This window comes from Aquila chrysaetos, chromosome 5, assembly GCF_900496995.4.
Source record: "Aquila chrysaetos chrysaetos chromosome 5, bAquChr1.4, whole genome shotgun sequence".
Classification (NCBI taxonomy): Eukaryota; Metazoa; Chordata; class Aves; order Accipitriformes; family Accipitridae; genus Aquila; species Aquila chrysaetos.
Genome location: NC_044008.1, coordinates 73,072,280 through 73,095,633, shown reverse-complemented (window position 1 = coordinate 73,095,633; position 23,354 = coordinate 73,072,280). Strand labels below are relative to the sequence as shown.

General features: G+C 39.3%; 1 protein-coding gene across 4 annotated transcripts in view; it reads right to left on the bottom strand.

The window, feature by feature from the left end:
* The window catches only part of CEP112 (centrosomal protein 112), a 175,393-nt gene that overhangs the window by 76,483 nt on the left and 75,556 nt on the right, over window positions 1–23,354 (bottom strand). For all 4 annotated transcript variants that reach the window (XM_030014876.2, XM_030014875.2, XM_030014873.2 and 1 more), the window contains one exon: window positions 15,746–15,928. In XM_030014876.2, coding sequence (XP_029870736.1) covers window positions 15,746–15,928 — 183 coding nt within the window. The remainder of the gene's footprint in view (window positions 1–15,745; window positions 15,929–23,354) is intronic.

The following is a 23,354-nucleotide window of genomic DNA, read 5'->3' as shown; positions in this document are numbered from 1 at the left end:
CATTAGAAGCCATTACTGATTAATGCTGCGTATTTTCTCTCAGCCTCTGATGCAAAAGATGCCAAAGAAACGTTATCACAAGTGTTTGTTCGCACAGCTTTAGAAATGATAGTAATCTACTAAGTATCCGACACAATACTCAGGTACAGCAGGTAAGAATTAATTGGTACCTTCCCCCCCACCCCAGAATTTCAGATGCTGAAACTGCTTCTCCCTTTATTGAACCAGCTCGGCCTAGACTAGCTTGTCCCGCAGTGACATGTATATTGAATACAAATCAGACAGCATAGCTTTAAATCTGTGTTGCAGCTCTCATTTCCAATTCGAGAACTGTACTATAATCATAAGCTTCTGGTGGATGAAAGGAAATCAGCTCTCTGAATATTAGCTAATGCCACATTTGCAAGTCCTGAAGAGATCTGTGCTGTTTAAAAAAAAAAATAGATCATTTCTCGTGAACCTATATATATGAATCGCTTTGTACTGCTCGACTGATAGAAGCGATGCCTGTGCTGGGATTAAACCCTTTTCATCATAAAACCTCATCTGGTTCGGAGTCCAAGTCCATCAAACCTTTTCCCTTTAAAGTCCCGCCTTTGATTCTACATCAATTTATTCAAACCGCAGCTGGGTGGCTGAAAACGAAAGGACAGCATCATTTAAACCAACCATGTTCCTAACTTGAAAGAAGGGCTATAATTAAAAAAATGGGCATAAAAGAATGGAAATGGGATAATATTTTTTAATGGTAGTTCAAAGGCCGACAGATGTCAGAGCCTTTGAAGATGTCAGTACACTGAGCAAGAAGTTGCCATTAAATAGTTTGCCTGAGAGGTGAAGCAGCTTTTTAATGACTGAAAAAGCCCTTGCAGACACATCCTTGTGTTTTTAATTTGTCAGAGTTTCTGCAGTATTTTCTGATTAATGACATATGATTATAACTGCATAGCATACATATTTTTATACTTTGTTAAATGAATACTTTATTCCACATTCCTTCAGTGCCAGATAAGAACAGGAAAGCTTTACTACAGAGTCCAAAACTATTCAGATTGCTCAAATATTTATGGTAATTTGAGGGGATTGGCCAGATACAGAGCTACTATGTGTTGCTACCTTTTGTTCTTTAATGGTGCTATTACTACTGCCATCACAATGTGCATGCATTAAGTGAGCATGTGACCCAGTATGTATTGTAGCCTTCTTGTGCCCTAAACAATCAGAGCTTTCATAATTCACTGATGAACAAAGTCATCAAATCAAAATAACATTTAGAAAAATTCCTCAATTGATCCTAAACAATACAAACAATGGCTGCCAACGTATTGTAAGTGGAAAACAACTTTTCTCGGAAAAAAACCTATTGCTAGGAAACACGTTCAGAAGAAAAACACCAATATTTATAAATGCAGATAAACTCCCCATCTTGGGCTGAGACGACACTCCTGCAATATCCTTCATTTCCCTGTTAACATATGCAAATTTTTTCTATTTTCACCGCGAATGGAAAACGTAGCAGCCCAAAGCCCAGGGACAATTTCTTTTGCTCCCAGGAGTAAGGTCTCAGATCACTACAACAGTCTTTTGTGAAAGTGTGCCTGCCGAGCTGAGCAGGCAGAGCACAGGGAAGCACCCCAGTCCTGGGGAGGGCCAGGAAAAGCCAGTACTGCATGCCTTGCCTTGTATCACACCTTAGAGAAGACATTCATATGAAAGCACGGTCATTACAAGGGTATTTGATTAATGTACAGTTCTCTCTGCTCTTCCAACCTAGATTCAGCTTGTTAATGGGAATCATAAATAGAAATATGATGGACTCGGCTAAAACTTAACGTACAGAGAGATTGGAGGTACCTTAGCAGAGCTTTGTGAAATCAGTTGCTGGTCTCCCTGGAACATTTACATGATTTTGTAAGTATGAATATTTGGCTCGTTGCAATCTATATCCATCAGGAACCTCTTTGTAATAACCGTGCTGCCTACCACCACCATCATGAACCTTCTCCAGGGGAGGAAGATAACTGTCAGATACTCACTGCTATGCTGAAATCGCACGCATTTACAACTGGAGATGAAGAAAGCTGTTAGCAACAAATGTTCTGCTATGTGTTCAAAACACTTTATAGTTACCCAACTGCAAAAGCAAGTGCTGGAAATTTTGAAAAGGAAATTTCTATGGCTGCAGAGAGAAGAAACGTAATTCTGAAATTTAATTCTCCCAAAGGTATTTATTGAATGAAAACAGAGTCCTGCTAGGAAAAAATACAACTATGTTAGGATTCCACTATAAAGAACACGTAGAAGTGGACTACTTTCAGCACAAACAATTGTAAATCCAATTTCCAAGTAACCTGCAGCCTTCCTTCTCAGGTTATTCTAAAGTTACCTTCAAAGATAGTTTTATTTAAAAAGCAAAACAAAACCTAATCTAGCATGCATCACTAGAACACTTGACTTTATCACGAATCTCATGAAGATTGGAAACCTCAACCTATGAACATTACATTACACGCTTTTGCCACTTTTCCTAGAAAACAAACTACACGCGCGAGCAGTCGGGAAGCTGCTCAGCAGGATGGGGTGGAAGTGGCCACAGGGAACACCCGCTGCAGCCGGGGTGCCGACCAGAGAAGTGAGATGAAGAGCTCACTCCCTCTTCCCACCCACTTCTCAGGAGCCTGGCAGATCCTGGTTACGTGGGGCTCTCAGCAGGAGCGTTACGAGACGGGGGCACGCTCTGGATGTAGCAAAGCAAGAGGAGCAAGCTCTACATATCCACTTCTCTTCAAAGGCAGTTGATGTTGCTGTTGTACACAGACGTGGTATTTTCTGTTCATATTCACTTATTATTCTAGCGCTATAGTAAAAATAGGAAAATAAAACGGTGAATTTTAAGCAGTTATAATTCAGCTGAAAGAAAACTTCAGAGAACAAAGAAAAAGCATTTCTCTAAGCTGTGGGACTTTCTACTGAATTTCAAATTAATTTTACAAACTAAAGGAACGTTAGCCACAAAAGATGTATCAGACTTATGAATAAATATTACAAGATTCTTCTAAAATGGGAAATATCAGACACCCTGAAAATAACGTTGTGCTACAGAAACCCATATAAGCATGCAAAGCTGAGCCATTCAGATTCCATCCATTAGAGGGCAATAATACATACACACACACACACACACACATATGTATATACACATACAAATACACACACTCTCTCACACACCCCCAACTGACTTTAGCAGGAAAACTAGTATTTTCTAGTATTTTCTCTCTAATATTACCAATGGTATATTGACAGCTTGGGTCCCGTTCCATTCTCTCCCCCTCCACTCCCCAACAACAGTATCTAACAGATCAAAAGTTACAATAACAAATTACTCTTTAAATTTGCTTTCCTACAAAGAAATCCACACAATACATAGTTTCAAAAGGCTTACAGTTAGTTGTCATTAAATGTAGCTTGAATAGAATGAACGACTAGTATTTATATAAGCATGTATATCATTATAAGGGTTCCCAAACTTTGAACAGGCAAGAGTATTCTTCATGTGCTCATCTCCCACCTAAAGTCAAACACTTTTCTATTCAGTCACATAAGAAACCTTTGATAACAGCAGCAACTGCAGACATGGCAAGTATCCAATATACTTTAGATGTCTCTTAATGCTACAGACAAATCATGGAAAGGCATTTTTACTATGTCATTAGCAGAGCCACTTGAGGGAAGCAGCTCATGTGCTGTGTCTTCTGTTTTCTTGCTCAAACCATGTCAACCTACTGATAAACTTCATTGTTTATCACGGGTCCTCAACCTTGCTGCACCCACTTCTAATATCCTGTAAGCACATTTACGTTGTGAGCTTACTGGGACAGGAATTGGCTGTTGTTACATATTTTTACTAACGCAACATAGACTCAGACTCCTGAGAGGATTCCAGCAATACAAATAATTACCATCAGCCCCTAAACTACCGCTTGTCAGCATCTTATTACTTACAGGATCGCTGGAGTTTACAGTAACACACAGGCAGCTGTATCAGTCACATAATGACCGGTAATGTCTATGAGCATCCAGACTTTGTTTTGGTTTGGTTTAAAATATTATTACTTTGCAACGATCAATCTGTATGTCATTAGAAACAGTAACTCAGGTAATGATTTCAACCAACAGCTAGTTGTTTCCATGGACTGTTGAATAAATATTAATTTTGTATTATACTAGAGGCTTAATTGAAGATCTGAATTCAACTTCATAAGGTCCAGGATGAAGATGTAGAAGAACACACTGGTCACGTGTGCTATCCCAGACAGCACGCATGCATCCTCGACAAGGGCAAGCACCTCGAACTTGGAAATCCCTAATGATACCAAATACAGCAGGAGAACACACAGCTATTTTCAAATATTCCAGCGTACTCTGTGTTTGCAGTGGCTGCCTTACCAAAATCACTTTCCTCACTATTTCTCTTTTTTAAATTCATTTTACAGATGCCAATACAGCAGAAAGCACAGACTACAAAAGAATTCAAGCTGACAGAGACAACTTTAGAAGAATTGTATCACCCGTGCAAGAGACGGAGTTCACTCTTCGTGGGATTTTCAGATCTGTTTCAAGTAAAAACACTGTGTCAGGTGGTTTTGTCTTTTTTTTTTATTAAACTACTTGAGTGTTGTTTTTATAAGCTCTGAAGAACAACTTTAAAACCTGAAAATGGAATATTCACAAATCAGGCCAATATTTTAGGGGCCAAAAATAAAGTTTTCTTATTTGCAGTATTTCAGGAAGATTTTCATACATATGAATACAAATTACTATGAGATATGTAATTGCAGTTTGAAATATATTGTTTTCTCCATTAAACAGAAATCTACAGCATCCTTGACATCGATTTCTGTCATTTTGTCACGATAAACACTCAGGTATTAAGTACCTTCCACATCATGCACCCAGGCTGATTCCAATTAGTGCTGAATAGAAGACAAAATGTCAGCCTAATAAGCTTCAATTTGCAAAGTCTTTGAACATTTGATGATATCATCACTTTGCCAATCATTTCTTGTACTTTGGCTTCTTCTTTTCCACATCACCTTCCCTGTCAAAAGAAAGTCTTTCAAATCTACAGAAACGGAAGACATGAACAACGTCAGTCATTGGTCTGACTGAGCTAAAAGATCCAAAAATGACTCCCCAGTACATCAACAGAGAACTAGGATGTGCACAATATTTCCTCAAAGCTAATTTGCTGCCAACATGTAGAGTAATTGGGGGAAAAAAGTCTACTTTAAAGTCATACTGTGAAAAATATTTTTTCGCATGAAATCAACACTAAAGACCTTAAATCACTGACAGAGTCTGTGCCACTCTTTCAAAATGAAGAAACAGTATTTGTTAAAGTAAGATGACAATCATTTCTTCAAAGGTGACTGGACCAAAGAACAGCGCTGCTGTCTGACTTCATATTGAAAATATTCACTGTATTTTAAAACAATGTATTTTCTTTCTAATTTGTTTCTTAAAAAAAAAAAAAAAAAAAAAGGTTTGCAAGAAGAAAAAAGACAAATTGCAAAAAAAGCATATACAGTTCTGTAAGCTTGAACATACAAGGCTAGCGCACGTCCAAAGCCTATAGCTAAGGACACATGACACTATCTGGAATTTCCCCAAATGCAGAACCTAAAATCCCTGCTTTTACCTGGGTGTGAGGGAAAACAGAAACACAAAATGGCAGCAGAAGAGACAAGGAGATAGATAATGAATCGGGATGGGAAATGTTGAGCAATACAAAAGACTACATGGGCCCTCCAAGGCTCTGCCAGGGCAGCTGGTCTTGCCTGAGGACCAAACGCAGAGTCCCAGTTCTGAAAAGAAGAGACAGGCAATGGTCTGAGCTGACTCCCTGGAGGAGGTGGGTCACGCTGGGACTGACCAGAGCACACGACCAGTGACCGACATGCTCCACCATCCAGGTCCAACACGATTCCTTGCATTGCGCCACGTTGCCCCGGTTCTTTGGTTTGCACGTCCCATGGAGCCCAGTTGGCAGACCTTCGCCGGCACGCGTTCGTTACTCACTGCTCAGAACTGTCAGGAAACAAACCCCAGCCTACACCGCACGTGGGGTGGCGTGCCAAGGGTCGGTGCTTTGCCAGAAAAGGAGATCGAGCAGCTGGGAAGGGGAGGATCTGAAACTGCCTCCTGGAGCTGAAACGAGGGGAGAGAGCGGGGAGCACACACCGAGCACGGCACCGGCCTGAGGAGCGGTGCAGAAAGAGTGCAGAGCACTTGGCTACCCCTCCAGCTGATGGGTTAGCCAATTCCTAACAGCTGAGGCAGAAAAGTAGACTTCGAAGAGTTGCTACAGACACCGGGGTTGGGCCAGTGGGCAAACAGCTGCAGAGATGTTTAACAGTAAAGTACTCAGCCTGGTGTCTGTGCCAGTAACATCATCTTCAGATCCACAGATAACCCATCATAGGGGCTTGGGGGTTTTTTCCCCTCATAGCTCCTGTCTATGAAAGAGAGGAAAACCAGAGAAGTCTTCCGTTTTAATTCCTGACTAAAGCAATATACGGAGGAATAAGCAGAGCAGTGGTAGGGCACCCAGGACAGTGCAGTATGCCATAAGCATCTCAGCTGCAATTTGTTACTGGTTTTCCACTTGAAGGTTTCTCTATAATACTTTAATGTGGGAGCATGCGGAGTTTTAGGGATGGTCTCATATTTCTCAGCTGACATATCTTCAGCCAAAGTATGTCAGCTACAGGAGAGGGCAAGGCTTTTCACTGGCTTTGTGATTTCTTCTTCCCCCATCGGAAACCACATAAAAGAAAAATACAAATAATCAGCTCTCCAAAATTGCTATTTATTACCTCATCATGAAACCGTCTACTGGACCCTGCAGTGGTATTGAGTAATATCGTTACTTAAACCATAAAGAGGTTGTCTTTATTACTCAAAATTGGGAAAATTAGCATCCATATGGATCTTATTGTTTTAAGACCAGTAATGCTGCCAAAACAAGTGGTGTTAACATTCCAAGCTACAGATTGTCATAATTTCTCGTCTAGTGTTTCATTCTTTCGTTTGGTATTTATAATACCTTTGAATTGAGGAACTGAATGGATCATAAAATCTCTCCTATCAGATAAATCATTTAACAGCTAGACTACTGTTCAAAATTTGATTTACGGTGGCAGTGAGTGAATGGAATTAACATCTGCTGACCTAAGGAAGAGAGACTAAATTGATTTTGGCTAATCTTTCTCTAGAAAAGGACAAGAGAAAAAGCACACACTAAAAAAATTTAACTACTTAATTTGCAATACATAGCACCTTAGTAGGTAGTCACAGACAGGATATCCTAACCTCCATACCTGGAAAAATTGTGGAGTAAAAGTCCATGAAATTACTTTCCTGGCACATGAAGAATAAAAGGGTCACTTGGAACAGCCAACCTGGATATACTGAGGGCAAATCATGGTTGACCAAACTGATTGTCTTCTACAGTGAAACCACTGACTTTGTGGAAAGGAGAGAACTGTCAACATCTTTTATCTTGACTTTAGCAAGGCTTTTGATACAGACTTTTACAGCATCTGTACAGTCAAACTGAAGAGACATAGACCAGAAGGGTCTACTACAACCTGAGTGGAGAACTAACTGGACCACTGGGTTTGAAGACTAGGAGTCAACAGGCAACCAGCTACAAGTGGCATTTCTCAAAGTTCAGATGGGGCTGATACAGCTTAACTTCTCCACCAACGACCTGGATGATAGGACACAATGAACCCTGTGCCATACTGTGGATGGCATCTCTTGGGGGGAAGTGGTCAGTATGGTGGACAACAGGGTTGCCATTCACAGGGACCTCAAACTCTGCAAGCTGGAGGAATGGGCCACTAAGACCTTCAGGATGTTCACCAAACCAGGTTTATTCAGTCTGGAGAACAGAAGACTAAGGAGAAATCTAATTGTTGTCTTGAACTAATTGTAAGCAATTACAAAGAAGATAGAGGCACACTCTTTTTGAAGGTGTCAGTGAAAGGACAAGAAGCTACAGATCCAAATAGTAACAATAGATATTCCAAATGGATATAAAGGAAAAGAAATTTCACAATGGATTAGCAAAGCATTGGCGTAGGTTGCTCAGGGAGGTTGTGAAATCTCCGTCATTGCAGATTTTCAAAACTCAGTTGGACTTGGCCCTGAGCAACATGATGTAATTTTGAAGCTAGACCTGCTTTGAGCAAGAGGTTGGACACAATGACCTCCAGAGGTCCATCCAACCCAAACTATTCTATGATGCTGTGAAAAAAACTTCAATACGAATCCTGATCTCCCATTAGAGGATGTCTCTTCAGCCATTCAGTGGAATGTTTGAAGTAGATATCACTGCTGTTTTCCAAATTGCTGTACTTGTTCTATGGACTAAGTCAACCTCCTTCTATTCAACAACTCTCGCAAGCAAATTACAACATAACACTAAAAAGGAATTTTCAAAAGAACTAAAAAACATTAATAAAGAATGTTGTGAGTAAGCATCCCCTCCTCTGTAAAGCAGACATTTATGAAACAAGTTTAGTTGTAATGTTTGGAACAATCTACTATCACAGAAACTATTTCAAAAGAGATGATTTAGACTCTTACACTTAGAAGTAAGCAACTTTAGAGTCTGTATGGCTTTGCCATACACTGAACTTCACACAGAAAGCGCATGCTCCTTTTACTTCAAAATCAAGAGCTTATATTTTAAGTTGACCATTTCCGCAGAGTAACACAGTATTTTTGCCTCTCTGCTTAGAAATTATGTTACACCGTCTCAAATGCTGCAGTTACTATCACCTGTTTTGTGTTTACTAATGTACTTGATCATTTATGACTTCAGTATTCCTTTATATAACTTTAATTTTAAAAATAATTTCACACCACGTATAGCTTATTGTCTGTTAGTGTTAATCATTCATTGTAACCATCACACACAAAGCCACACCTAGTGTATGTGTTAAAAACTGGCATAAAGATCCTTTACCCTGCTGATGAGCAAGACCGATCTCTTTTTTTCCTCAGAGAAATTACTCTGTATTTATTAACATCTATGCAGGAAATAATCACTTTTTCCTAAACAAGGAGTACTGGTATAAAATAAAATTACTGCCATGTGATACATACCCTGCCCTACACAAGTGAAATTATATACTCCACCTTTTCAGCTGCCAATATTTAAAATTAAAACAAAAAATAATATAAAATGTTGATTACAATGTAAGAATAACTACCATATATATTCAATTTCATATTCTATAAACAGAAAGTCTATTTTGCCTGAAAAGAACTCCATCTCAGAATCAGAGTTTGTATTACATGATGAGCTAGTTTCTATAGCAACTGCTTTCTCTTTTACATACACTGTAGACAGCACAAAATGTCAGTTCTCTCCTAAGCTAACTTTACATTTTTAATCAGCAAATGATAATTTATGCACCATTATGTATGGCTCCCAAAAATGTCTTTAGTAAATATTTCAAATGCTGAACAGCCTGAAGTATAAAAGTATGGAGTAGCAAGTAAAGTCACACCTCCTGCCCTGAATTCCTCACTATCTAATTTTGGCCCTATCGTAAAAAGTGAGTCAAGGAAAAATGTGGAAGAGATCATAGATGATCACCCACTACAGCATGAGAACACTTTGATGGTTCCTGATGGTTCCATTAAATGAGGAAGTAGCAGATGTTTATAGCTTGTTTAACAGTCTTTTGAAAGGCATCTCAAACAGAAGCAGCAGCTTGGAAGGGGGGACCAGAAGAGTGCTTGACACAAAACAACAAACGTGGCAAGGTGGCTTCATCAGAGCAGGGAAGGGGAAGGTGCACAGGAGGCCCAGACCCTCATCTTGATGGGGGTGCTCGACGGAGGGAATCCTGAGCCTGAACCGTGTGCTTCGGTTTTAGAGCAAAGGCTCATTTTTTCCTCTAATCTCAAAGATTATGTCTATGCTACAGCCCAAATTCTTCCCACAGCTCCTCTACATTTACCAAAGTCCAGCTGAAACTAGCTGTGATGATTACCAGAGCCCAGTATGAGACAGTATTTGAGTACTTCCCCAGGAAACTGATGCATTTGGCCATTTCATTGAATAGTCAACTTCACAGCAATACTAGTAGTTAAAAGTCCAGTTTGAATGTCTCTATAGGACCCATCATCAGGTCCTTGATTTTAGTAGATATTCCCCATCAATGGGATCCATCCCAACTCTGAGTCAGCAGACTATAAACAACAACCAAGGGAAACCACGCAAGTGCTACAACAAATATTTGGTGCTTTAAATATTTTACATCAACAGTCATGTTCATTACCCTGGGTTGATTGGTGGTAAATTAAACATGCTGCAATATAGCCAAAAGCTTTTGTTTAGAAAAGGCTAAAAGGGAACGGCTGTCTGTCTACAGAAGTCTGACTGTCAGCCCAACAGCTACTCTCCAAGTAAAATATAACAAACAAATATTTAGATTGCAACTCCATGATTTACACTGTCTGCAGAGAAAGCCTGCATAGCAAACAATGCATTTCTTCTCATGCCAAAGACATCTTCTATTAAGAAAAGAAGTCAAAGAAAAAAAATGAGTCATAGAATTTATTTACTCAAAATTGTATACAGAAGTGACTGCAGTAGCACCATCAACATCTGAATGTTTCACAGGCTACATCTATCTGTACCCTCCAGACACGATCAAGCAAACTGCTTCCACTGATACCAGAACAACAACCCTGTGGAAACTGGTGTTTGGAGATATTAGAACAATCACATGAAGCAGAAGAGTTGATCAGTGATTTACCTGTACAGTGACAACAGGTTCTTTCAGATCAAAGTTTAAGAAAGTCTTCTATTGTGAAACAAACGCTCCCGCAAGCCTTCTGTATTAGTATAGTGCTGAAAAGTTTACTGCTACAGCAATATTTACACACAGACAGGAATTGTGGATGTGTTGGGGTATTTAGTGAACCATTAAACAAGTACACAGTATTTCTATTAATTTTTTTTTCTGTATTTTCTCCTGTCAATAATTGGTAAAGCTCTCCATCAGTGAAACGTATCAGCACAGTACCACTTCAGACTGACTACATATATGGAGACAAGATAAATCTCTTCCGTCCCTCCTACTTTGTTGATAAGGTAATTATCTATACAGAACCATAAACATATACCAAGGATTTGCTGGAATGAAAATAATGATCATTGCTGGAATGAAAATAATGATCATTACTGTTTTTTTTTTTTTTTATCGTTAACTCAACAGGCTCAAAAAGCTTGGAATTAATTCAAACAAAACCAGGCACAAAGCAACAGTTGCAGAAAGACGACCATTAACAAGTACAAAGAAGCAAATTTTTGAAGAGGAGAAGCCAGAGAAGAAGTGAAAGGGTGCCCTATGCATCGGGCACCAGGGAAGGAGCCGCTGATTTCCGAGAAGGTAAAGCAAACCGGGATGGTAAAGGCCAACGTGATTACGGGAAGTGCAAAAAGCAAGAGAGGAAAAAGGAAACGGACACTTTGGCCACAGGAAAAGACCTTATTAACTCTTCTCACCATCTCCAGCCTGCTCTTTTTTTTGTAACAACCTCCATTCTCAATGTGTGTGTTCACATGACTTCAGAACTGTTCAAGGCTTTCCTTTCCCAACCAATAATGGTTTATTGAGAGCCCTAAGACACCGTCAAACGCCAGTGATCTTCCCTTAAAGCAGCCTCATTTCTGAGAGCATAAACATTATATGTTAAAATTAAATACCGTGACATCAGGGACAAATACTGCCAAAACGTGCCCCAGCATTTGAGCTACTCCTGACCCAATTAGGAATGGATGAAAACAGTGGACTTGCCAATTATCTTCTAAGAGAACCTGGAAAGAGAATTCAGTTTCCTCATGGAAACTTTTTTTTTCCTCTCGCTTTAGTGTAAAGTGCTATATTTGAAGTTACAGGGGTACATTTTTTTCTTCTTCTTGCCCGAAGGTCAACGGTCAAAGAATAAGCACGAAAATGATCCAACTCTATACAGCCGCTGGAACATGAAAACCTTTGAGCTGATTCAGGGCACATGTCAGATGCGGGGGAGAGAATGACATTCGCACAAGAAAAGGAAAATATAAGTGCATAACTGGCACCACAGCCACCACGACCCATTGGGCATTGGTTATTAAAATTTCCTAACTTTGCTGTCTTATTTCACAGAAGGAAACTAGATGTATTATTCTCTGCAATCAGAAAATCGCCGATTCAGTAGCAAGGCTGTTTTTACTAAAACAAAAGGAAGACCTCTATCATCCAAGGAGTTCCCTGTTTTGTGCACTAATGTATAAACTAAAATTATTTAGGGAGGTGGCGAATGCATGACCAACCAAACTGTAGCTTAAAAATGCTCCTAAAGGAAATCCAGATAATACAAAAAAATCTAATTTAAATAGAAGTAGTGATTCAAAACTACCCTTTTTAAAAAAAAATCCTGTATTATTAGCTACTATTTAAAGAATAACAATATTATGGCAGTTCATAGAAAATGTATAGGATTTAAAAGACTGCAAGAACACAGCATGGTATAAAAGCCTTTGTACTTCTTTGACTTTTATTGACCTACATGTCAATTTACTCCTCCCCAAGCATTACAACCCTAGGTGAAAAAATCAAAGCAAGCCTCCTAGAAATGGATAAATCCAAGAGCTAAAGTGGAATGCAATTGTTATGCAGAAATTCATCAGCAATACAAAAAGGTGATCCACTTAAATCAAGTTCCTTTCCTGAAAATATATTAAACTTATATTTCAAAGAAACAGTAACATTTTATATTTAATTAAAATCTGGCAATGCACTGAAATACTTAATTTTTATACTTTAGTTCTGATTAAAGCATTAATAAATGTACTCATATTTGAATAAAATCTAACCGTTTTGTATACTATCTTTCACAGTAGCTGAAGACCTACCTGAAAGTAGAGACCTTGGATATGCAATGAAAAAAAATAAATCAACCTTTTCAGTAGCAGTATAATAAATTGTTCCGCAGTGCTCAGTCATAGCTGTCTTTATAGTAATATAGTAAGAAATACGTATTTTAAACATTTGCTACTATATGGAAAAGAATTTAAGAAAGAATAACAGTGAGTACCTTTAATAACAGTGCTTTCACATCATTCACCAAACATTGAACAGATAGGTCCTTCAAACCAAGCTACTCATATGTGATTAACACTAATTATTATTTAAATTTTTTGAAACACCCAGCAAATCTACTTTTCATTTAGCAAAGCAAAATGGCCTCTTCTCTTGTTTCATTGCACCTTCACTGTAATATAAAGCAGTCCTAAAAATTACTGATGTCAAACATGGTTCAAATTTAACAGGTTTTTAAAAAGCTATGTCTACATAAACTTATTAAATCACTGCGATATATTTGTTAAGAGACTGCCAAATGTTTCATAAAGGACATTGGCCATTAGTCATGTTAGATGTCCAAAACACGCATTTTAGTAAACATATGCAAAGATTTAAAAAATTTTATTAAACATATGTGCCATAATTCCATAAGAAACACCAGTATTGTCTGTTGAGCTCACTGCAAAGACAAAAGTGAATTCTAATACAAAGACCAGAGAAGGAACGAAAAGCGATTTATTTTCCAAAATGGAAAAAATATGCGTCCTTGAAAACTCATGGATTCTTACCAGAGTTTAAATAAACGACAGCTCTTCTAGTCAAAAGCAACGGCATTTTCTTCCCTGATTTACATGCCATTCTCATGGCAGCAATGTTGAAATGACTGTATAGGGATATTCAAACTACAAAGAAAAGCCCTGTAAAAAGGCCAAAGTTTTTGCTATTCAGACTGTTCAGATTTTCCTAATAGCTGCGATAATTTCCAGCTTTCTACATAGCACCTGTAGCAGCATTACATATCCCATTGCAAAGAGAAAGCACAACCAAACTTTGGGCTCCAATCTTTGCCAGAAATGACCCACAACAGAACGAAATAGAAAGATATACTTACAAGGCACCTCCCAGATTCTCTGAATTTGCCCAAGATAGTCCCTTTACCTTTGTATCCAGTGTTATACAGAGCAATACACTAATTGTAATGAACGCTGGCGTGTAGACAGAATAATTCTATATAAATCTAAAACTGTTTTTTAACCTGAGTGCTACAGCTCTGCCTTTGTACGCAAACACAACATCAGGAAGGCAGGTGAGAGGATGATACAACTTTGAAAAAGCACTCGCAAATAGCTATATAGACAAGATGCTTCTGTCTTGGGCCAAAAAAAAAAAGCAAAGATAAAAACCAATCCCTTTAACAATTGAAGTCTTTGTTCACTCTTACAATAAATTGGGGAATAAAGGGCAAGGTTTAATTTTTCAGAAGCCACCTGAACATCCTCTTCCCAAGCGTTCTCACAAAGTATCTCTTGTTTTCCTTGGAAAACCATAATGGTGGAAATGGAGAAATAAGTCCTGGCTCTGCGATATATCCCTCCATCCTCCCCCAACAAGCCGTTTGTTTTCCAAAAGACTTACTTAAGCCAGATTTCGATAGAATCTGAGTCGTCCAAAGGTTTAAAAAAATTAATTTAAAAATTAAATATTCAATTTCACTTAGCTACACTTAGTTGCCAGTAAAAGACACACCCTACTAGTCTAGAGGGAAGTAAAGTGAAAATGCCTCAATGTCAGAGTCTTACATCTCATAGGGAAGGCGGTGGTGCGCGGAAAACATATGTCGTTCAAGATGCCTTACCAAAATGTCCAGGTTTGGTATAAAATAATCCATGCACGATAACTAATTCTAATGCTGATTAGTAAAGATTATTTTCTGAATACTCTTTAAACTACAAAGTCACCTTAATTTTTTAAATATTGCCATTACAGGCCTTTTTAATATAGGGTCTTAGGAAAATATACCATGCCATCCTTATAAAATACATTGAAAAAATGCAGTAAGATGTTTTTTGAACTGAAAACTCATAAAGATCATTTTCCATGCTGACAGTGTGCATTTCATCCAGAAGTTTGAAGAGTCAAATGCTACCCCAGCTGGGGGTTATTCTGCCAAATGGCTTCCAACAGTGACCACAGAGATGGAGGATGGGAGGGGTGCGTGTGTGGGTAGGAAAATAAACGTGATGGTAAGCAACCCCAAACCCACATCATCTTATCAAATATCCGACATACGTAGCCAAACACACAATGCAAATCTAGAATACAAAACTGAAACAAAAAGACATGAACAAAATGAAATAAAGCCATTTGTGAGTTACCTGCAGAGATTTAAAACAAAAAAAACATACGAGTGAAGCAGATATAATTCATATGGATTTGCCCAGGAAGGAGAAAAGGAGGGGTGAGTGTGAGGGCTGGGGGGGGGGAGAAGAACAGATACCTTTTTTTCTTAAACAAATCCATCATGAAAGAAAATGAGACAAGATTATAAATAGGCCGAGTTATAGCGCACCATGGGATTTTTAATCTGGCTACCTGTGGTTTTTGCAGTTAAAGCCCTATTCAGCAGTGGGAAGGGAGGGGGGAAAGCGGAAAAAAAAAAAAAAAAAAGAAAAAAGAAAAACGAAATCACGTTTTAGTGCCAGTTTCGCAAATGCTCACACAGCGTGCATCACCAACAATGCTGGCAAACAGGAAACACTAATTATTAGCATTTTCTAATAAGCGTACGCCTTTCAAACATTATTGATCATTACCTGTCCGTCTCGTTTCCTGCATTCTTGAGTTTTACTCTCGTGCTCTGCCATGGCAGCGCGAAGCTGTTTTTCCAGTTTCTCGATTTCCCGTTCATGGTCTCGGACCAGGCAGTCCTTCTCTGCGTTGTGCTGCTGGAATAGGTGCGTCTTCTCCTGTTCATGCTCCAGCTTCAGCTCCACTATCTGATTGGACAGTCAGGAGTACAGTTCATCAATAGAACATCCTTGTCGTCATGACAACTCGTCTACAGCTTAATTTTCCCCTTAATTTCATCAAGTTGGCAATTTTATTTTTACGTCACTATTACCTCACCTTTTAAAAAGCCACCGTTAGCGTGACAGAATTCCTCCAGACAATTCCAACAATGGAGACAACCGAGCAAATCCAGCGCATCCTTAACCAATTTGTTGGTACAAATGTCGGAGCGTACAAAAAAAAAAAAAAAAATTGCATTGTCGCATTCTGTGTACGGTCCCCCCGTACCCTGCTGCTGCTCATCAGCAGGGCTGAGGATCCTAAATGGTTAATAGGCAGCCTGCTCTCCCCTTCGCTTAAGTACACACACACAACCCCCCCACCCCAGCAATTAAATCTTTTAAAGATTTCTTTATGATTTCCAAAGCGAAAGCTCTTCCTTCAATATTCCTCAATGCTGCCGTATATAGTTGCCTTTTTTTTTTTTAATAAAAAAAGAAAGAAAATTATAAAAAACAAAGCTCTATTATCCCGTTGTCAGCTACGCTATCCCAACATAAACAGATGTATGTGTTCCAGAAGGGCACCTGCTGTGCTGCAAGCTTGCACCATGATTTCATAAGAAGCCCTCTATTCTCAGGATCCTTTCCCAGTCCGCACCACACTGGATGCTGTGACCTTGGCCAGTCTTAGCCTCTCCCCGCTAGACTGAATGGCAGCCCGAGACCAAGGGCCTGGTTGCCGCAGCTTTGATACTAATCCTCCCCGCCTGCGCACAATGGCACCCTACCTGGCCTGCACACTGGAGCAGCCAGCCTGCCTTTGAAGCAGGTGATGAATAGGGACGGCAGGAAGCCGCTTCCCCACTGAACTCCGGGCCACACAGCTGCTAAGAACAGTCACTTGGATTTTTCTTCAGTTTTGGTGGATTTCGGAGAGGGGGGGGGGGGAAAGGAGGGGAAAAAAAAAAAAAAAAGGAAAAAAAAAAAAAAGAAAAAATGCTCTTATCGTGAATATGGTGGGTTATTTTCAGCGTGAGAAAAAGAAAAAAAAAAAAAGGCGAACGGGAGGAGGCGGCTGTGTGTGCGCCGAGAGCGCCCCGGCACCTTATCTTAAAGCTGTAGCATTCAATTCTGGAATAATATTAGCTGTTTGCATGGCTTTCGGGTTTAAAATTTGAAGCAAAGTTAAAAAAAAAAAAATAAAAGCACTTTCTCAAACTACGGATCAGCATATTCCGGGTTTAAAAGTAAAATATGTCACCCGTGCCGCGGCCGGGAGCGTCCTTCCAAAAACGGAGCAAGTAGAACAGATGCAATATTCTATGGTTTAACATAGCTACGTTATTTAATAATACTCAAGAGCTTATTAACAGACGTCCTGCAGGAGTTAACCCCCCAGGAGGCATACATTATCTGTACCGGGCCTGGAATCCTTACACAAAGTTCTTTAAGTCAGTTTTTTGCCCAAGGTTTGTGTACAAAACTGGTTTCTTTTCAGATGCTAGCAGTGTCCTTCGTGTGCCTAAATGAAACAATTCTTGCTCCCTAAAATAATTGTAAAGGCTTTGCCTGAGTTAAGGGGAAAAAATGTTTAGCGGTTTTTCATAAATCAGACCTGATTAAAAAGAAATCATATCAAGAGAGGTCTTTTTATTCAAACATTTTCTTTTCTTAATTGCTGGATTTTCAGCTGGTTGTGCCATGTAAGGTCTGGGGTACAACAGTTTGTTGTGAGGAACTTCAATTATTGAGGTTTTCACTTTTTTAACTGAAGATGAGAAACGGCAGCAGACAGGGAATGTGTGCCCGAGAGGGGCAAGGGACAGATCCTGCTTCTTCAACCAGTTACACGATACCCATGTACGTCTCCACTTTACCCAAAGTAATTAGTTTTATTTGGTAATCTCTTCACTTACAACATTTATATTACAGACACAACATTTTTAAATTTAAGAGGTGGAAAGAGCTAAAAGGGAACAGCCCTTCTGTATGCAGGAGGGGCGTCCCCCCAGTCTGCTCAGTGGGAAGAGAAAGGATGGCAGTGTGAGGGGAGGTGTTTTATAAAAGGCAAATTTGTCGAAGAAAAAAACCTCACCACTTAAAGCAAAGTATCCCCCATGATGGTTTGGGTTTGCTTTTTAGAGATTTCTGGCAGGGAGCAGAGGTGGAGAGACAGGAGAGGAAAGGATGGGAACGAGAGCCTTTTCTTCCCTCAAGTTCAAAGACGTAGAAAACCCATCTTCCCTAGTGAATATTAACAAGTACCCCACATTTGTAACCAACAAAACGTGCCTTCCTGTATAAATAACGTGAAGTGATGGAGTAGCCATTTGACCGCACTGGTGAACACTCACTGAACCTCCTGTTCTCCAAGCTGCTGCCAAGAACTACAGCTTCTCTTCCAATCCTTCCTCTCTCGTCCTTGTATTGTTGTTGGGTTTTTTTTTAAAGGGGGAAAAATTAATATATACCAACAAAAGAAAAAAAAAAACCAAAACAAACCATGCTGCTTTTCAGCAACAACAGGACTTCTTCATCACAGGAAGCTGCATGAACACTATATTAATTCTTCATAAATCAGTACGGATTCTGTCTCCTCTTTAAGGTAGAAAGCGCCTTTATGAGTGATGTAAGAAAACCACCTCCTTTAAAAATTGTATTGTGTTGAGATCTTTCTGCATCTACCCCTAGATGCTTAGCACTTCATCAGATTACATTAAAAAGTCTGCTCGAGTTCAGTACATAAGTGTCTAGAAGACAGACAGTTTTAGGTGCTATACATTTCAGACAGACAAGCAACACGATACTCACAATGGGAATTAAGGGCAACGCTGAAAAGATACATTCATTAAATAATAGTGGGCACCCTATTACCATAATCAGATCGTATTCATTGTGGCTTAGATGGGTTTTTTTCTCATTTTGCTCTCCCAAAGATGAGATTCTCTTATTCTCTTCTCTGCGCATCTGTTGCTATCTCCAGCCGTGGCCTAGACACTAAAACAAGCAGGACTGTCTGACCCCATATAGCTCTTCTATACCGTGAAGTACTATTATTATGAAGTAGCACAAGTATTCTAAATTTATGATCTCCTCTTGCCCGAATCCTTCATTTTTTAATTCTTTCCACACCAGTATGATAGAACCATATTCAAGGCCATAGCCAATACCTGATTTAGTAAGCCATCACCAGAATTGCACCATTTATTTTTAAGTCTCTGCTTTTACCTGAAATTTAACATTTCCTTACTCTTGCAGAGAAAAGAATTGAAAAAAAGACGACAAAATTCTTAACAAAAAGCTAAAAAAGATTAATCCAAGAACTGTGACCACCTTTTGCTATTCACTAGCGTAAATACACACATACACACAGACTGCCAAACCAATCTGGCAACGTCCATCATGCCCGCCCTACGCAGGACACCGACAACCACAGCTGCTGATGAACGGTGGCCTTCTAACACAGGCAGACTTTACTGCACCCAAATGCGGAGGTGCTTTAGAACAACCTGCTAAAATGAGAGACAATCCAATAAAGACCTAAAGTGAAATCATGCTGCTGTTAGCGCTGGTTCAGTTTGTACATCTGAAGAACAAAGATCTACAGTAAATAGCCTACTGATTGCAGAAGATATTTTCAGAAGCCAAATACTTGTAATATGATCAACGTCAGCAAATACCTTTTTAAAGTCCCTAATATAGACAAGACCTTCTACTATCCAGTTTTTGCTTTTACATCACACACTAAGTTTAGGCTTTTCAATTTTAGAACAATTTCAACTTGTTCTCAAGAACAAGTATGCCTTTGAAATTCTTTTTATAGTCCCCAAAGGAGGGAAAGGAAATTAGTTAGCTCACTACCTCTTTGAAAAATGTAGCTGCTACAATAAACATTTGACACCAAAGTATGAAAATTCATGTAAATTTATGTCCACAATTCCAGAAATATTGTAAGTAACACCTATGTAAAATATAGTTTTGCACGGCAGGATGATTTTATTAGCGCTATTTTGGCATGACTGAACTTCTGAGGGCTGGAGAAGCCACCAATGAGTTACACATGTCATGGCAAAGAACTGAACTAAACTCAGTCCTACAGCATGCATATAGCATGTCTATTTTTCAGCAATTCTATCTTATAAGCATTTAAGAGTGTGTGTAAATCGGGTGTCTTCATTATCATTGCTCTGCTCAAAACTAGTCCTAACCTCTGCCCAGCACAGCATATAACACATGATCTATCCCCAAATTACAACTCTGGTAAAATCTAGCATTTTCTGTCTCCTAAGCCTATAAATAAATGTGCGTGTTTCATGAGGATATGGGGATTACCCATCTCTGCAAATACACTGCTTCTAAAAGTAATCAGATATAACAGGCTGGAGGATCGAGTATTAATCATGCTGGGCTCTGGCTTAGCATAACTTTGGGCAGAAAAGAGGAATCTTCACTGCAAGGCAAGGGAGCATACCAGAACTACTTTGCAGCAGATGAATTAAATGGATTTTAAAAGTACACTTTTTTTTGAGGTTTTGCTATAATTTGGAACACAAAGTACTCCCAAGATAAAAGGGCTGTAATGAGCCGAGGGCAAATGGGACAGTGAAAAATACATCAGTGCAGAACCACATATTACCACCGAAGTAGCAAATGCATATAGGGTAATGTACATGCATAGCGAATGCATTTTACTTTCTATTTCATTGCAGGCTGCAATAATTTAATTGGCATGACTGTGTTTCCTGTTATACTTTACCTTATAATCAACCACTAATAACTGTATTTCAAATGCAAACTAAGAATTGCAAGAAATTCTCTAGAAGAGATAAGCTGGTCTATTATCCATACTGCAGTTTGATTTATCCTCCCCACTACAACAATACACCTGAGTGGTCTCACCATGTATATAAAATGATATGCCTGATCTGTAAATTTTTACTTACAAAGGCCTTCCAGAATTTTAATATTTTTAAAGTATGGGCAGCACAAACCTCACCTCAATCCTCCTATCTTCCCAATCCTCCCGCCATGAGTAAATTTGTTTTCAAATCACCAACATACTGGCAATGTAGTTGCATCCCTGTGATTAAATCACACGTAGCGCCGTGATCAATGTCAGGAAGTCCCACTCCCCTCTCCAGCCCACCTGCTCCAGTAAAGCCAATGCGGTCTGCAAACAGCAATATTTCTTTCCAACTAATATACATTGAGTCATTGCAAATGCCTGTTTTGTAGCAGGCTCTGGTACAGGATTTACTGTACATAGTCTTTGTTTAGGGATTCAGAGTTTATCCAAGGACCTTCTTTGAACACTGAGAACCAACTTCACAGGCATTCGCAGCCTGACTTGCTATTTACTGCAGGCACCAATTTATGTTCCTGGAATCGTCTCCCCTTTCCCTCCTCCCCGCAAAGTTGATTCTGTTGACTATACAGGGAACTCAGGCTTTTAACTCTGAATCACACACAAGTTAGATGCCTGAAGGAGACAGTGTAAATACCCATCTGTCTGGTTAACAATTCTGTAAACAGCAACGGTACAGCGAGAAGACTTCCACCCACTCTTTACTTGGAGGTTAAATTCGTATCCTTTTCCCATTTGTGAGTTTTAGCTATATCATAAAGTGAAAAGTTGATGTTGTTGATTGAAGAAACTATTCCTCAGATATTCTGCGCAAATGGCATTCATCTGTGTGTTAGGATGGTTCAAAGGAAACATTTATGCATCCTAGATTAATTTATGAAATGAAATTTATGCAGCTTGTTGCTGATGACATGAAAAATTTAGAGCCTCTGCTAACGTGCTCATTTGGCCTCCATGCAAGAACAGACTGTATTTCAATTATCTTAGACTATAGACAAAGAGGAAAGGAACAAAGCTTTTTACAAAGACTGTGTCCTTATAACTAAACCAGCATACTAAAAATGGATCGTGAATCTCTGAATATAACTGGACTGTTTAAAGTACAGCTAAGAAACGCCTGGAACATTGGTCTGTCTGAGGAATACCGTATTTCAAGCACGTCTTTGCAAATGTTTTCTTCACTCCTGTGGGTAACAAAGCGGTCAAAAAGAAGCTAGAAGAAACAGAAAAGGAAGAATGTGGACAGAAGAAAAGCTAGGACATAAGTGCGGTGGCAGGAACTCTAACCGAGAAAAGGTATGGGGACAAAGCAAGTGTGTCCAGCTGAATGTCTCTGAAGGCTTGAGCATGACACTGGAGTCAGAGTTTAAGGTGCACATATGGTGACTGTGTCTCGTGATAGGACTGACGATGTTTGTAGTAGTTCTGAAGACAAGACTACCAGCTGGAAGATCAATTGAGCTAAAAGTAGTATGCCAAATAAACACGATAGGACTGTAAAGTCAAGGCATCTAGCGTAGAAGCAGCATCTATCCTCCCTACTTCCTACCTCAGAAAGGCAGAGTGGCCACGGTTAAAGCAGGAGGTAATAAGGAAGGCTGGCTTGTGGAGACCCCCCTCGTGCTCAGTGGACCCTTCAGCCCATGTCCCATCTCCAGCTGACCCCTTCTGCAGGACTTGGCTCTCCAGTGCTCCTGATCCATGGGACTAAATGACATTTCTCAGCCTAAATACCTCTAGGCTCCATTGCATGGGCTTTTCACAGCCGCTCAACAAATTCTTTTCACAGACAGTACTTATTTTCCCTGAGAAGCTTCCTTTCCAAGTCCCATCCCCAAGTCACAGCAGTTTCTTGGTTTAACGCTTAATCCCCACTTTTTACTCTGTTCCTTACCTACACTGTATTTTCCCATCTCTCTCGAGGTCACAGCCTTTACACCACACTTTCATACGCAAACTGTCCTGGCTCCATTTACCGGAGAGGACGTGGAAATTCTCAGTGAGACTCTTCAGAACATTTAGCTGCTGAACTCTTGAATATCTGAATTAAGCAATGTTTATTACCTAAATACACCTGAGTAGATCTTCAAGGGAAAAAATAAAAAACACACCCAGGTCAGAAATATCCTACCTTCAGTTAAAAACACACCCAGGTCAAAAATACCCTGCCTCCAGCATTTCAAGGAATTATCACTCCAATTTTAAGCAAAAGCAAAACAACGTCATCTCACCCTTGATAATCCAAACACTAGTAAAATCTCTTGGCACAAAGTTAAACAGTTAAAAATTATCAGGGGAGATACCCAACCATTAAATGTTAATCTAAATAACACTTTAGAATATTTTTAAGCAACTGAGCATGAGATTGTGCTTGGAACCTTAACATTAAGCTAGCATTGAACAAGATGTTTGTTGTTAAATATACACACTTAGGTATAAAAAGAATGGTTGTGATTATAAAATTAATATTTTACCCAAGATAACCCCACTATTTTCTTTAAAGTAACCTCACTAGAAAGTTATAAAAGAAAAGACATACAGAAAGAT